General features: G+C 35.3%; 1 protein-coding gene across 5 annotated transcripts in view; it reads right to left on the bottom strand.

The window, feature by feature from the left end:
* Nucleotides 1–13028, bottom strand: part of LOC100710693 (complement factor H) — a 112391-nt gene that overhangs the window by 96864 nt on the left and 2499 nt on the right. For 3 of the 5 annotated variants that reach the window (XM_025899417.1, XM_025899415.1, XM_025899416.1), the window contains exons 7-13: nt 12750–12944; nt 12441–12623; nt 11709–11876; nt 8417–8584; nt 7890–8075; nt 7611–7793; nt 7043–7210 (exon numbers count right to left, since the gene is read on the bottom strand). In XM_025899417.1, coding sequence (XP_025755202.1) covers nt 7043–7210; nt 7611–7793; nt 7890–8075; nt 8417–8584; nt 11709–11876; nt 12441–12623; nt 12750–12944 — 1251 coding nt within the window. Of the gene's footprint in view, nt 1–2817; nt 3137–4721; nt 4902–5847; nt 6031–6471; nt 6658–7042; nt 7211–7610; nt 7794–7889; nt 8076–8416; nt 8585–11708; nt 11877–12440; nt 12624–12749; nt 12945–13028 lie in introns of those variants that run through there. The other 2 variants (XM_019346778.1, XM_025899414.1) reach the window with 2 other exon arrangements.

The following is a 13028-nucleotide window of genomic DNA, read 5'->3' as shown; positions in this document are numbered from 1 at the left end:
TGCAATAATCTTTTCTGGCATTGTTGTATTTTTACTCAGTTGTATATAGCATTTGTATTCTATTTTTATCTTATTGTATATTTTATTCTACTGTATACAGTATTTTATTTTATTCTATTCTGTACAGTTGTGTACCGTATTTATTCTTATTTTATTTTATTCTAATTTTTGCTTCATAACTTTTGCACTGTCCACTTCCTGCTGTGACAAAACAAATTTCCCACGTGTGGGACTAATAAAGGTTATCTTATCTTATCTTAATAATAATAATACATTTTATTTAAAAATAGCGCCTTTCAGAGCACCCAGGGACACTGTACAACAAATACACAATATACACATTGATAAAAAGCCAATCTGTTATCACTGAGCTGAACCCTTCTTCAGAGGACACGGGTGAAATCTGGCAATTGTTAGCTTGTTATTGTGTATTTGTTGTACAGTGTCCTTGGGTGCTCTGAATAAATAAAATGTCTTCTTCTTCTTCTTCTTCTTCTTATTATTATTATTATTTTTATTATTAACACACTAGTTGCCAGACATGCTGGTGCGTATTTCCACACAGACAGTGCATAGATCCTGAGAGGCCACATCACAGACTGGAAACAACCGGACAGAAACAAAGACACCGGTGGGCCTCAGAGACAAGAACAGGACAGGAATCCGGTAACGACAGAGTTAGCGGTGAGTAGAGGCAGCGTTCACTCAACCGGAAGATGTTAAATGACTAAAATCCTTCCAGGTTTTCATGAGTTTGGCTTCCAGCCTTTTTCTCCATGGAGGTCGGCGTCTACATGAAAGTTTTAGGTGGTTCTATTAAATAACGTGAATCACCACTTTTAAATTATTATAAATATTAAATATAAACAATAAAAATAAGAACCTATGTGAGCTGTACGATGTGATGACGTCTTTCATTTTGCATAAAACTATTCTTAAACAAATGCCATTTCTGACACGACTCCAAAAAGGATTCGTGTCTCCTCCCTGGAGAGCTGAGTGAATGTGCAAAGCACTGCACTAAAATAAAGGAACAACGATGAAATTTGGGGTTAAAAAATGCAAAATGCATAACTAATTCCACAGGGTGCATTGTCTTCTGCTAATGGTCATAGACAGAAACTAGTAATCAGACTTTCTTACCGTTCTGCTGTAAAGATTCATTTGGATTCAGCCACAGGAGAAAAAGCCAAGAAAGGTCAAAGAGTCTCATTATTCAAATCAGGGATTGCTGTGTTCAGGAAATACTGCCTAAGAAGTGATTCACCTCCACTTACACAGACTGAACTCTTTTACCACATGCTGTGAAACTCAGGGACATTGGCATTTAACCCTTTCACCTGACACACACACACACGCACACACACACACACACACACACACACACAGTGTATTGTTAAAATCAATTATTCAGATTTATTTGTGTTTGCAATTGTTGGTTATAAATATAAGTATACTAAAATATTTAATATTTATATCGCTAAGTATTAAACAAAGATATAGCACACTGTTGGCACACACATAGTTATTCTGTAATTTTTATGTGATTTGTTTACCATTGTCCTTGTCATTCATTTACATGTTTGTTCAGGGAGCTCATGTCACTTCCAGTTAAGAAAAATCTTTAATGGAAAGAGGACAAGGTCATTACATCAATAAATTACCAAAAGAAAAGAGAAAAAAAGACACATCCAAATGTTTATGAAACATTCTGTGCTCTTATTCACAAATGAACTTAAATTCATGATCAGTATATCACAATTTTCAAAGTATAAAACAATGGACCGAGGTGTTGGTACAGTGAGATAAAAAATATGGTTTTAATGAAAGTGAATGAAGTATTTTATACTAATTTGAGCATACTTGTCCTCTCTCATGAAAAAAACAGACACAATGGGAATAAATGATCCTTTCTTATGTTTAGTTTTCTAAAGAATTAATGAGGATAGAGGCAAAGCCTCTGTATAAATTGCAGAATATTTAAGTAAGACTTTGAATTGGAAAACGATTTGCACTGTTTAGATTCTATTTGGTGTTATTTGGCAAGGTTTTGATGTGGGGCTACTGGTATTTCGGTAGTTACGGACAGAGAGGCTGAAAATAAAGAGAACGTCTGTCTTTAAGTTTTCTTTCTTGGCTCTTTTAGTTATTATCGGTGTCATGACTTTCATTTCAAGCATACTGTGCTGTCAATAAAACGCTGATCATAAAATGACACCCTGTCTCATCTCAGTGGAGTGTGTGAGGAATAAAGAGCATGAGATACTACACAAACAGCTTTTAGTGACAAGAATGCTCTTAAAGTGAAGTACTATTTATTAGCCATCTCATGATAACTTTTTTTGTTGGGTCTGCCTATTTTTGCAAACGCTCATATGGGTTGTATTTGACTGTAGGAAAAAATCTTGTTTGGACCAGAAAACTTAACTTAAAATTCCTAAAATTGATTTAATTGAATTTTATTTTACAGCACCAAACAATAACAGATTACTCCTTATATTATAGAGGAAAGTACATGTCAGGTGGATTTTTTTTCTTGTCTGAATGATTCTACATACAATGACCCAGAGAGAAGTTATGGAAACTACAGAACGATCAATAGGTTTTTATGACTGAACAAACATCAGCCAAGTCATGTTTTTATACAGATCATTTGATAACTCTTTAAATCAGATCATCAGTATTCAAAATTAAGTTGCTGGGCAGTTGCTTTATTAAATTATAAAGCCAAGTTCTGTATATTTGTTCTGTATTTGTGTTAGAGGATTTATGCAAGATACATTTCACTCAGAAAACACGTAGAAGCAGGAAACAGAATCAGTCAGCATTTATAAGCTTTTATTGAAATGACCACAAACAGCACTGGTCTAAGTCTTCATTCTGGTCTTCAATTATTGACACATTAGTGCCGTCATGTTTATCTAGTCTTGTACAAAAAAGCATTACTGGCAAGTCGGCAAATGTATCACACCATGTTCACACTTCTGACGCATTCCCACTGCCCCATCATGTGTGTATCCTCTTTTACACTCAAACCCGATTACATCATTATGTTCAGAATACAGTTTATCATCTCTTCTATGTTTGAACTGAATATTATGTCTGTTCATGTCGTCTCTATTCACAGTGCAGGGTCCTGTAAGACATAAAAGATAAACAGTCTTTTAATGTTAGTAAAATACATGGATGTACAGAATACTGTGTTCTGTAAAGGACTCTGTGGCTATGATGTAAAACGTGCCATTCAAATGAAATTTATTTTGTGGTCCAAAGCTGGAATGATACACAGATGATCTACTGTTGCTGTTGCTCATGTGGTGATTACATTCACTGTTAATTTTGTCTAATTTCCCTGTGATTACTTTGGATGCAGAAGTCATATTTCAATGTAAACCTACTCATTCATTTAACCTACTCATTCTCCAAATAAGTAAACCAGTTTTTCATTCACTGACTCCAGCATCCCTTCGCTGGCTGCTTTTTGATTTATTCACTAAAACCATCCACAATTGATTCTTCAACTCAAAATAGTAAAATTCACAGATCTGGTCCATTTTCTTACTGTGCAAATTTTGTATAAAGGAAGAAACAACCTACTTCCTGACAGTAGAGAACAGGGAAACAATTATTGGAGAATTAAATTTAAAACATCCCTGTATCCGTACAACACTAAAAAGACTTTACATCTCTGTGTGTGGAGTGAAGCTGTGGAATAGACTAAGTGAAGAACTGAAGCAATGTCCCAGCATAACTCAGTCTAAAAAGTGACTCTCAGTCACTCAGTAACTCAGTCTAAAAATATGGTACAGGGAGGAGGTAGGGCTCTGATCAGGTGCACTCACCCAGTATTTTCACAACAGCAATATGTATATATGTGTGTGGCTGAGCAAATATGTTTGTATAAGTATACTTATCTGTAAATGTGTATATTTTTATAAAATAAAAAAATTAATAACACTAAAAATTATAAATAAAAAAATAATTTCTTAGTAATGCTCAGTAAACTTCAGACTGTACTATCCACACACTGAGGCTAAAGGATACTTAAGAAGAAATGATTTTGTACCTGTTGATTTCTTATATCAAACACAAAATGCTCCAAAGCATTTTATCCCCTCGATGCCTAGTCTATCATTTTAGATACATACAGCTTTTGGGATTTTTTGATCTACAACATTCAGTTCTCAAAAATCCAGTCTTAGTTTTTTGACAAAGTTCCAAAATTCAGATTAACAGTAAAGGGTTCTGGACTTTTTGTCAGAAATGAATGTTTCTGGCTGTTTTTTTTTAAATGTTTGCTGTGTACACCACCACAGTGGATTTTAAATTGAACAGTCAAGATTGAAATGCAACCTTCCAGTGTTTATTTAATAATAATAATACAAATAATGGATTGCATTTTTTATATAGCGCTTTTCAAGGCACCCAAAGCGCTTTACAATTCCACTATTCATTCACTCTCACATTCACACACTGGTGGAGGCAAGCTACAGTTGTAGCCACTTCATAAAAGTAATGCATTAGCTGTTTGTGAGTAACATGTTTAATTTCATATTTTATACACAGTTTCTCATCTTGAGAGGCTCACAAACAGTCGTGTATAATTTTGTAAATATCGATCACACCTCTGGAATTAAACAAAATTAAAAAACAGAAACCAAAATGATTTTTTACTTGTATCTTCACAGAATGAAAGAAAATGAAAGAAAACTTTAACTTACGGAGGCATCTAATCTCTCCAGTCCATTCACCGTCTTTACAAGTTTTGAACGGTCCACCCTCCATGACATAGTATTGCTGACAGATATATTCAACCTTGTCATTATGTTGGTACTGGTATTTGGGTCTTGATTTGGTGTCTCCATCTGAAAGATGCGGTGGCCTCCCACAACCGTGGGCAACTGAAAAAGTGTGAGCAATAGAGAAAAAAAAGTTTAGGCAACATTTAGTCATAATAACTTTATTTAGTCACATTTTTATTTTCATATACTGTCACACATCTTTTTACATTTCAGATGAAGTAATCATCATGTAATCCGAGTCTTGCAGATCAGCCTTTAAGACTGCTTTGTCATCACTCATAGGACTCATTGTAACTATTGATAAACTGTGTTGTACAGGTATCAAACTCATGTGTTATAAAGGAAACATTGCTGTCTTCTGTTCTGATTTATTCATCTACTGCCCTCTCCCACATCTTACAAATCCTATCCTTTTAATTCTTTAAATTATTTTATTATGAAAAATAATTTATTTTTTAAGTTCAGACTCTTATATGGTTCGGGTGTGTCCATCATGTTCTCATATTTCCTCTGACATGTCCAAAGCATGTTGTATGCCGCTGTTCTTCTGTAGACAGTGTTAAAAACACTGAAATCCTGGAAAAACAAACCTGACAATAATGTTCTCAGTATGACTTTGGGTAGACTGCAATAGTGTATCTAGGAAGAATAGTAAAAGTAAAAACCCATCCACTTAAACAGTGAAGTCATTGTGATGTTCTCAGAGCTGCAGCACAGTTTGGGGATGGGGGGTTATTACAGAAGTTTCTATAAAAACTAATTCTTCTTGTTCGTATTAATATTATTATTATTTAATGATATAACTGCAAACTAACCCTGAAGTCTACGTTGTGGTGTGTTCAGGTATAATCTTAAATGCACCACATTTCAAACAGTTTTGAGCTACTGTCTGTGTTAGTGAAAACAACTTTTCAGCATCACACTTAACCAACTTCTCAGATTTAATAATCTTCTCAAACTGGTTCCAGCATCCCTCCACTGGCTGTTTGTTTATTTAGAACAGATTTAAAATCTTTGTGTGTAACAAAAGAGAAATGTAACTCACTGTGGCATCTCATCTCTCCAACCCAATCACCATCGACACAGGTTTTGAACGGCCCACCCTCCATGCCGTAGTCTGTGTCACACACATATTCGACCTTGTCATTGTGTCTGTACGGGTATCTAGTCCCTGGTTTGGCCCGTCCATGTGAAAGAGGTGGTGGTGGCCTCCTACAATCCTTGGCAGCTAAAAATTGTGGGCAATAACAGAGGAAAAATCAACATTAGATACTATTTTGTCACAATAATCACATTTTCACTCTGATCTGCTGTCATGCATCATTTTTCATTTCAAATGAAATATTTGTCATACACCCTGCACATCACTCTACTTTACCTTAACACTGTGTGGCCATCTATGACAAAGAATTAACTAGAAACAATGTTCACACAAACTAATTAGCACAAGAGTCGATCAGGCAGAGGACATTTTACTGATAACCTGAAATGTGTTTTTGCCTCAAAACTAAGGGTTGAAATCCTGTTAATTGTTAATTTTGGGTTTCAAGTGGGTGTAACTTACAGTTATTCATACAACACCCCAAGAAATACCAAAAACAGCAATAGCAATCTTTATCCATCCTTTGTACTGATAAACAATAAGATCACAAGAGGACAAGTGTTGTACCTTCACATCTGGGAAGAGGATTGCTCCAGCGTTCATTTTCCAAACACTCAAGCGTTGCATTCCCTTTGATGATGTGATTACTGGCTTCACAAGCAAATGTTAGATGTTGTCCTTTTCTTATTTGATCATCTGTTACATCTGTGGTGATTGTTAGACCTGCTGGTGTTTCAGGGACTCTACATTTCTCTGTTTTGAAAAAGAGAATCTGTTTTACTGTGAGGTTATATTATAAACACGAAACCAAATCAGATTCAAAGTAATAAGATATTTTCTCACTACATTTTCAAAGTAAGCAAGTTTTTCTTTAAATATTTATTATTGATAGGCATTCAGTTTCTCATTGCTGTAATGGAGATGAAAATAATGTCGAGTCTTTTAAAAGTGATTCAAGGGAAGAATAATTGTCTAAACCTACAAACTGTACTATATGGGGGTGTTTGTATGAAAACTACATTTAATAATAATAATAATGGATTGCATTTATACAACACTTTTCGAGACCCTCAAAGCACTTTACAATTCCACTATTCATTCACTCTCACATTCACACATTTGTTTAATTTCTCCTTACCTTCACATTCTGTTGTTTTAGCCCAGTTGCCATGTTGGCACGTTGCAGTGCCAATATTTCCTGCTTTATTCTTACACTGATATTCGATGGTCTCTCCAGTTATGTATTTCTCTTTCTCTGCTGTGAAGTCCATCGTCTGTGACTCATCCATAAGCTTTTCACAGTACACTGAAAATACATAATAATATTGCCAATATTATATATATGAAGCTTTGTAGCTCTGATTTGGCCAATGTCTCGGTGCTGAAAATGAAGATCATGGCAGGTGTGTAAACCAAGGTACACGTGCAGACTGTTGTTAGGCAAAAAAAAAAAAAAAAAAAACCCAAACCAAAACAGTATATTTAAGGACAGTTAAAGATTGTGCCTTTGGTACAATGTCATTATATTATTTCCATTGTTTTGTCCCTCAAAGGACTATATTCTTTCTCTACCCTTAAAGAAAGAAAGATGAATAAAGATGTAATATGTCAGCAGGCAGAATGATAGCCAGCAGTGTTTTTAACTTTTAAGAGTTTAAAAGTTTTAAAGCTTATTCACAGCAATATTTTTATTTTTATGTACGTACGTATACACTGAATATTGATCTCCTCCCATTTCTCAGCTGTGCATTTAATTGTGGCGTTCCCCTCTATTGTGTACTTATCACGACACTGATAAGTTACTTCAAAGCCAGATGGGTATTGCTTCCGATAAGGAGTTGTAATAACAGCATTTTCAACTTTGGGTGGAGGGCTGCAGGTCTGATTAGCTGCAAGACATGAACATGTCTAACATGTAAACTTTTAATTTACACACTGTAATCTCTTTATCAATATGTGTGAAAATAATGGTTAAGGTGACTCACGTTTACAGATATCATCAAATGATCCATTTAAATCCCATCGTCCGTCACGACAAGTTATTTCCTCAATCTTTGCAGAGTATAGTGGATTGCAAGTAATGTATATCATTTCTTGGGATTGTCCTTCAGTACTCCCTAGTATTCCTTCCCCATTAGGAATCACAGGAACGTCTCCACACTTTTGTTCCTCTAAAGTGGATATGATTACAAACAATCAGGCAAAAAATTACAGATGGATGAAATCAATTTCTCCATTTAAAAACGTAATCAGAATAAGCAGTGGAAGAAACTCTGTATGAATGCACTTATTGTAAGATATTACAGAAAACATATACACACTGATTTTCTAATTGTCTTAAACATGACTGCAGATAGAACTTAAATGTTAAAAAATGTTTAATAAAGATTCCAAAATATATTTTTTCCACCTAAACATCTTATACTCCCCATCTTGACATTGGTATTGAACAAGTCACTGTGTTTGCTTCATGCTAATAACAGAAGATAGTTTAATTAGAAACTTTAATTACCGATACAGCTTTCAACTCCAGACCAAACACCGTCCACACATGTGGCTTCACCCCACCAGCCTTTGGTGAGAAATTTGTAACCATCCTCACACGTGAAGTAAAGTTTGTCACCGTGTGGCAAATGTTTGAGGTTTGTGGCCAAATTCGTTGTTGGACATCCTGTTATAGCTATAAAAAAGAAAAAAACAGATATTACATTTAGATATTATCAAAGAGTACTCTAAATAAATTTTTGTCCTACTAGTAAGTGTGATTCATAGATTCATAGATATCATTCTTCAACTACCATCTTTGGACTAGGCTTAAATATCCTTAATACTACTGAATAGACTGTGTAATCTCTGTTATTAAGTGACTAGCAGGAAATCCTGCTGACTTTGGCAATCCTCCATTTGGTGTGGTCTTTGATTGTCTTTACATGAGATGTTTGGATGAAATTTGGATCATGTTCATCCGTTTGATTCATGACTGTCACTACTATTAGACTTCAGACTGCAGCTTTAGATTCTTACCAAAACAGCAAAAACCTCAGCCACAAGTCAGACTGAACTTTCACCACTGCCGTCTTAATGGATGGGCTTACCTGGGCCTAGGCCTCCAACAAACTAGTGAACTCAGTAGGCATTAACAAACATACTTCTCTTTTGTATTTACCACCCCATTATCAAAAATATTGAGATGCAGTACGAAAGGTAAATGAAAACATACTGAAATTATTTGCAGATGTCATAAACTGAAAAAATTTACTATTTTAGGAAAAAAATAAGGTCATTTTATATTTGACGATAGGGACATAACTGAAAGAACTTGAAAAGGAAAGAGCCATCCTTTCTACTGTGCAGCATCCCTTCTTCTTTAACAGCAGTTTGAAAATATGATAGAATTGAGGAAATCAGGTGCTGGACCTTTGGGACAGCCACTCTGTGACATAGGCTTTTAGTTGCGCAAAGCCTTCCCTGGATGTGTCAGATGTTAGTGAGCGAGGACACAAAATCCAGACTCAGGGAAGCAGACGGAGCTAAACAAAACATGAGCTGTTTATTTCAACTGATAGAAAGTCCATATGGCAAACCACAAATCCAATGATAGAATTTTTGATATTAGCGGCATGTGTAAAAGAAAACAATACCTCATCTTTCATTATTCTTATTTTTGTTGTGTATGGTAAAGACCAATATAGACTATCCAATCACTTAAACACTGCAATCCAAAGGGTAGTTGAAGAAATATTATATAAATAAATATATAAATAAATGTATATAAATATCTTATTTTAATGATTACTGTCATGTAGATGATTGAAAGTTAGACAGAGACTGGTGTTTGAGCTCCATTCACTCATATCAGCAAGGAGAGACTGGCAAAATGTACTGTAAATTCATTAAAAAAAAAGTGCCTCTGCTTTTAAGGAGAAAAATAAAACAGGCTTTTTTTCAGCTATGACTCCATCTGTTCTCTGTTTTTCTACTTTAATAGAAAATGTTATTTGCTACATCAACTGACTTCATGGTCACTATTTTACGTTACTTATTTACTGCACCGCCATAAGGAATACATTTATAACTTAAAAATAAATGCTAGAAAAACACATTCATTAATTACAGGTGACCTACTTCTTAACAATTTTTCAAAAAAAAAATTCTCACTGACGGTTCTGGTGTGAACATCTCATAAAGAACAGCAGGAGGTTCATAACAAAAACTTCAGACACAAGTTTTTGTTAAAAACAACATGTGAGTTATCAAGATATGGCAATAGTCAAACTTGCCAGCAGGTGTCACTTTGGAGATGCAGTTCAGATTGTTTTAACTCATAGGAAAAAAGATGAATGAAGCAGAACTAAAAGAAAAACACAAGAAAAACTAACTCTCAAAAGAAGCAGGAACTGTGATATCACAGAAAACACAGAAGACACATGAATGAACTAAATACAAGAAAGATGACATAAAGTGTGGAAGACAAAAAAGAGGAATTAAACTAACAGAACTGCAAATTAGGAATAGAAGCAAATGTAAACACTAAACAAACCAGAATTCAAATGGATACTTTAAATACACAAAACTTCAAAGTTCAATAATTCAATTCACTGGGTAAATTGATTTCATGTGTTCTGTGTTATATTGTGACTAAAATATGAGATTTTTATATCATTGACTCATCTTTGTATTGACATTTTATGCAGTGTTCCAACTTTCCATATTTAGGTTTGTAGATACATATATGTGTGTTAAGCCTGGGTTAAAGTCTGATGCAGACATGGACAGCCGGACAGCCAGTGGCCTCGTTGTTATTCCTGTTATACTTCTTTGATGTCTGCTCGACGTCTGCCACCTGCTGCAATACCATAGAAATTCCCAAAAGGTTGATTCTGTTCATCTGGACGTAGCGTTTTCAGTGGGAGAAATGTTTCGTCACTCATTGAAGTGACTTCTTCCGTCTCAGCTGACTGCAGGTTTCCCCAATCTTATAAACAGTACATTTGCATAATGACTGAAACCGGCACAGCTGAAGGAACAATGGGCTGGGAGGTCAGTTCATTGATCATTAATATGTAAATTCTAGTGCTGTCAGCGTTAATGACGTTAAAATGACGTTAACACCAAAACCGCATTAACGTTACAAATCTCCTGTAGTGAGTTAGCGCGGATCGCCCCATGCGTGGGGCTGCACAGCGTCAGCGTGTTAGTGCGGTAAGCTCGTTAACGCGTTAGTACCATCCACACATTCCCCAACTCTCTGTGAATGGTACTCATGGCCAATGATTAGTGGTCTTTGATCAATGAGCTTTGATCAGTGGTTGTTGATCAATGGTCATGAGAATTTGCATATTAATGATCAATGAACTGACCTCCCAGCCCATTGTTCCTTCAGTGGACTGGTTTCAGTCATTATGCAAATGTACTGTTTATAAGATTGGGCAAACCTGCAGCCAGCTGAAACGGAAGAAGTCACTTGGATGAGTGACGAAACGTTTGCATGTTACTCTTATATATATTTTGGACAAAAATAAAGTTTGTGGAGCTCATGGAAGGTACTAAAGATGTTTTGCAATAGACTTCTGTAGAACCAGATGCTTTTTTGCATGTTGCCCGATTTGAGAGAATTCATGTTGACTGAACTTTCATATCAGATTCACTTTTCAGTCCTGAAAGCAATGCTCACCTTTTATATCCATAGTTTAGACATTTGTTTTTTTTATTAGTTCTTTACAACATTTATCTTTATCATGAAAAACAATAGCCCACAAATGAATTAATATATTTATCCTGTTAAGTTTATGGCATTTTCTTACCTTTACATTCATTAGACCCATACCAGCCATCTTCTCTACAGATTAGAGTGAAACTTCCTTTATAACCTCTCTTGCAGTTATACTGGACACGATCATTGTACCTGTATTCAGCCTGAATTTTTCCAATAATATCTGCATTATTAAAATGTTTCCTCCTGCATTTTATCTCTGAAAAGAACAAAAACACATTTATTAAGCTTCTGCATTTACTTTGATTCTGATCATTTTGTCATGTAAAACATTCAGATACTTTCATATATTCATTTAAATAAAAGCAGCAGCTCCCCAGTGTAAATGTGATTCCATTTAAAAGTTCTATATTTCATATTTGAATATGTTCAGTCAAAGGACAAGAAAAATGTTCAGTTGTGGATTCAACATCCAGCTGAAAGTTGTTGTGGTAGAAATGTTTTTTGAAAACTGTACAGAAAATATTATCTAATGAGTGTTTGTACACTATTTTCAGAGTGTGCTCGGTTAGTACACAAATACATAAGAAATGCATATGGGTGGTTTTGCCATTTTCTCTCACTACGAACTATCACACAGTCTCTAATATTTATATTGCTGGCTTGCATGTTTTTACTGTATGATTGAATGATCCTTTGAATCTTCTGTTTGACCAAAGATATTCTGCATTTATCTCCTGTTTTCTAAAATATGGATTAATATTAATGAAATTAAAGCGATCACATCAGAATTTGAAGGAAAGTGAACTAAACTTCACCATACCTTGACAAAGTGGATTCGGTTCCCACCCATCTCTGGTGCATGTGGCCTGAGTGACGCCATCTTTCCTCTTGTATCCTGATCTACATGTGTACCTCACAGTATCACCCAATTTCTTTGACTCCCAACGCCAAGAGACCTCCCAGTAGGACAAAAGTCCATCTTCTGGACGGCTGCATGTAACCTCTGGAAAGAAAGAAAGACTTGATAATCTCCATAAAATTGGTCATCATCCTCATGGCTGATTGAACTACATGAAAGCAAAGAACAGTGAGCTTAGAATATGTGTCTAAAGCTTTTGTAGTTTTATACCTTGACATACTGGTCTGACAGCCCACTCTCCATTCTTTTGGCAAGTAGTCTCAACTGAGAGTGTGCGAGTTTCCACAATCCAGTATCTCTCCCCACATGTAACTCTTATCGTTTCACCAGGTGAAAACCTATTTCTATAAGCAGGTTCATATGTGGTTCCTCGGAGTGGTGGCAGTGTCAGCTCACATTTTATTTCTGCATATGTTGAAAAATGAAGCAGATGTGTTGTACCAAGACAGAGCAATACCATGACATCCAGACATCCATCTCCAGTTCTCA

The sequence above is a fragment of the Oreochromis niloticus genome, linkage group LG17, assembly GCF_001858045.2.
Source record: "Oreochromis niloticus isolate F11D_XX linkage group LG17, O_niloticus_UMD_NMBU, whole genome shotgun sequence".
Lineage (NCBI taxonomy): Eukaryota > Metazoa > Chordata > Actinopteri > Cichliformes > Cichlidae > Oreochromis > Oreochromis niloticus.
The sequence above is the reverse complement of the archived record's forward strand: the minus strand, read 5'-3'. Positions and strand labels throughout refer to the sequence as shown.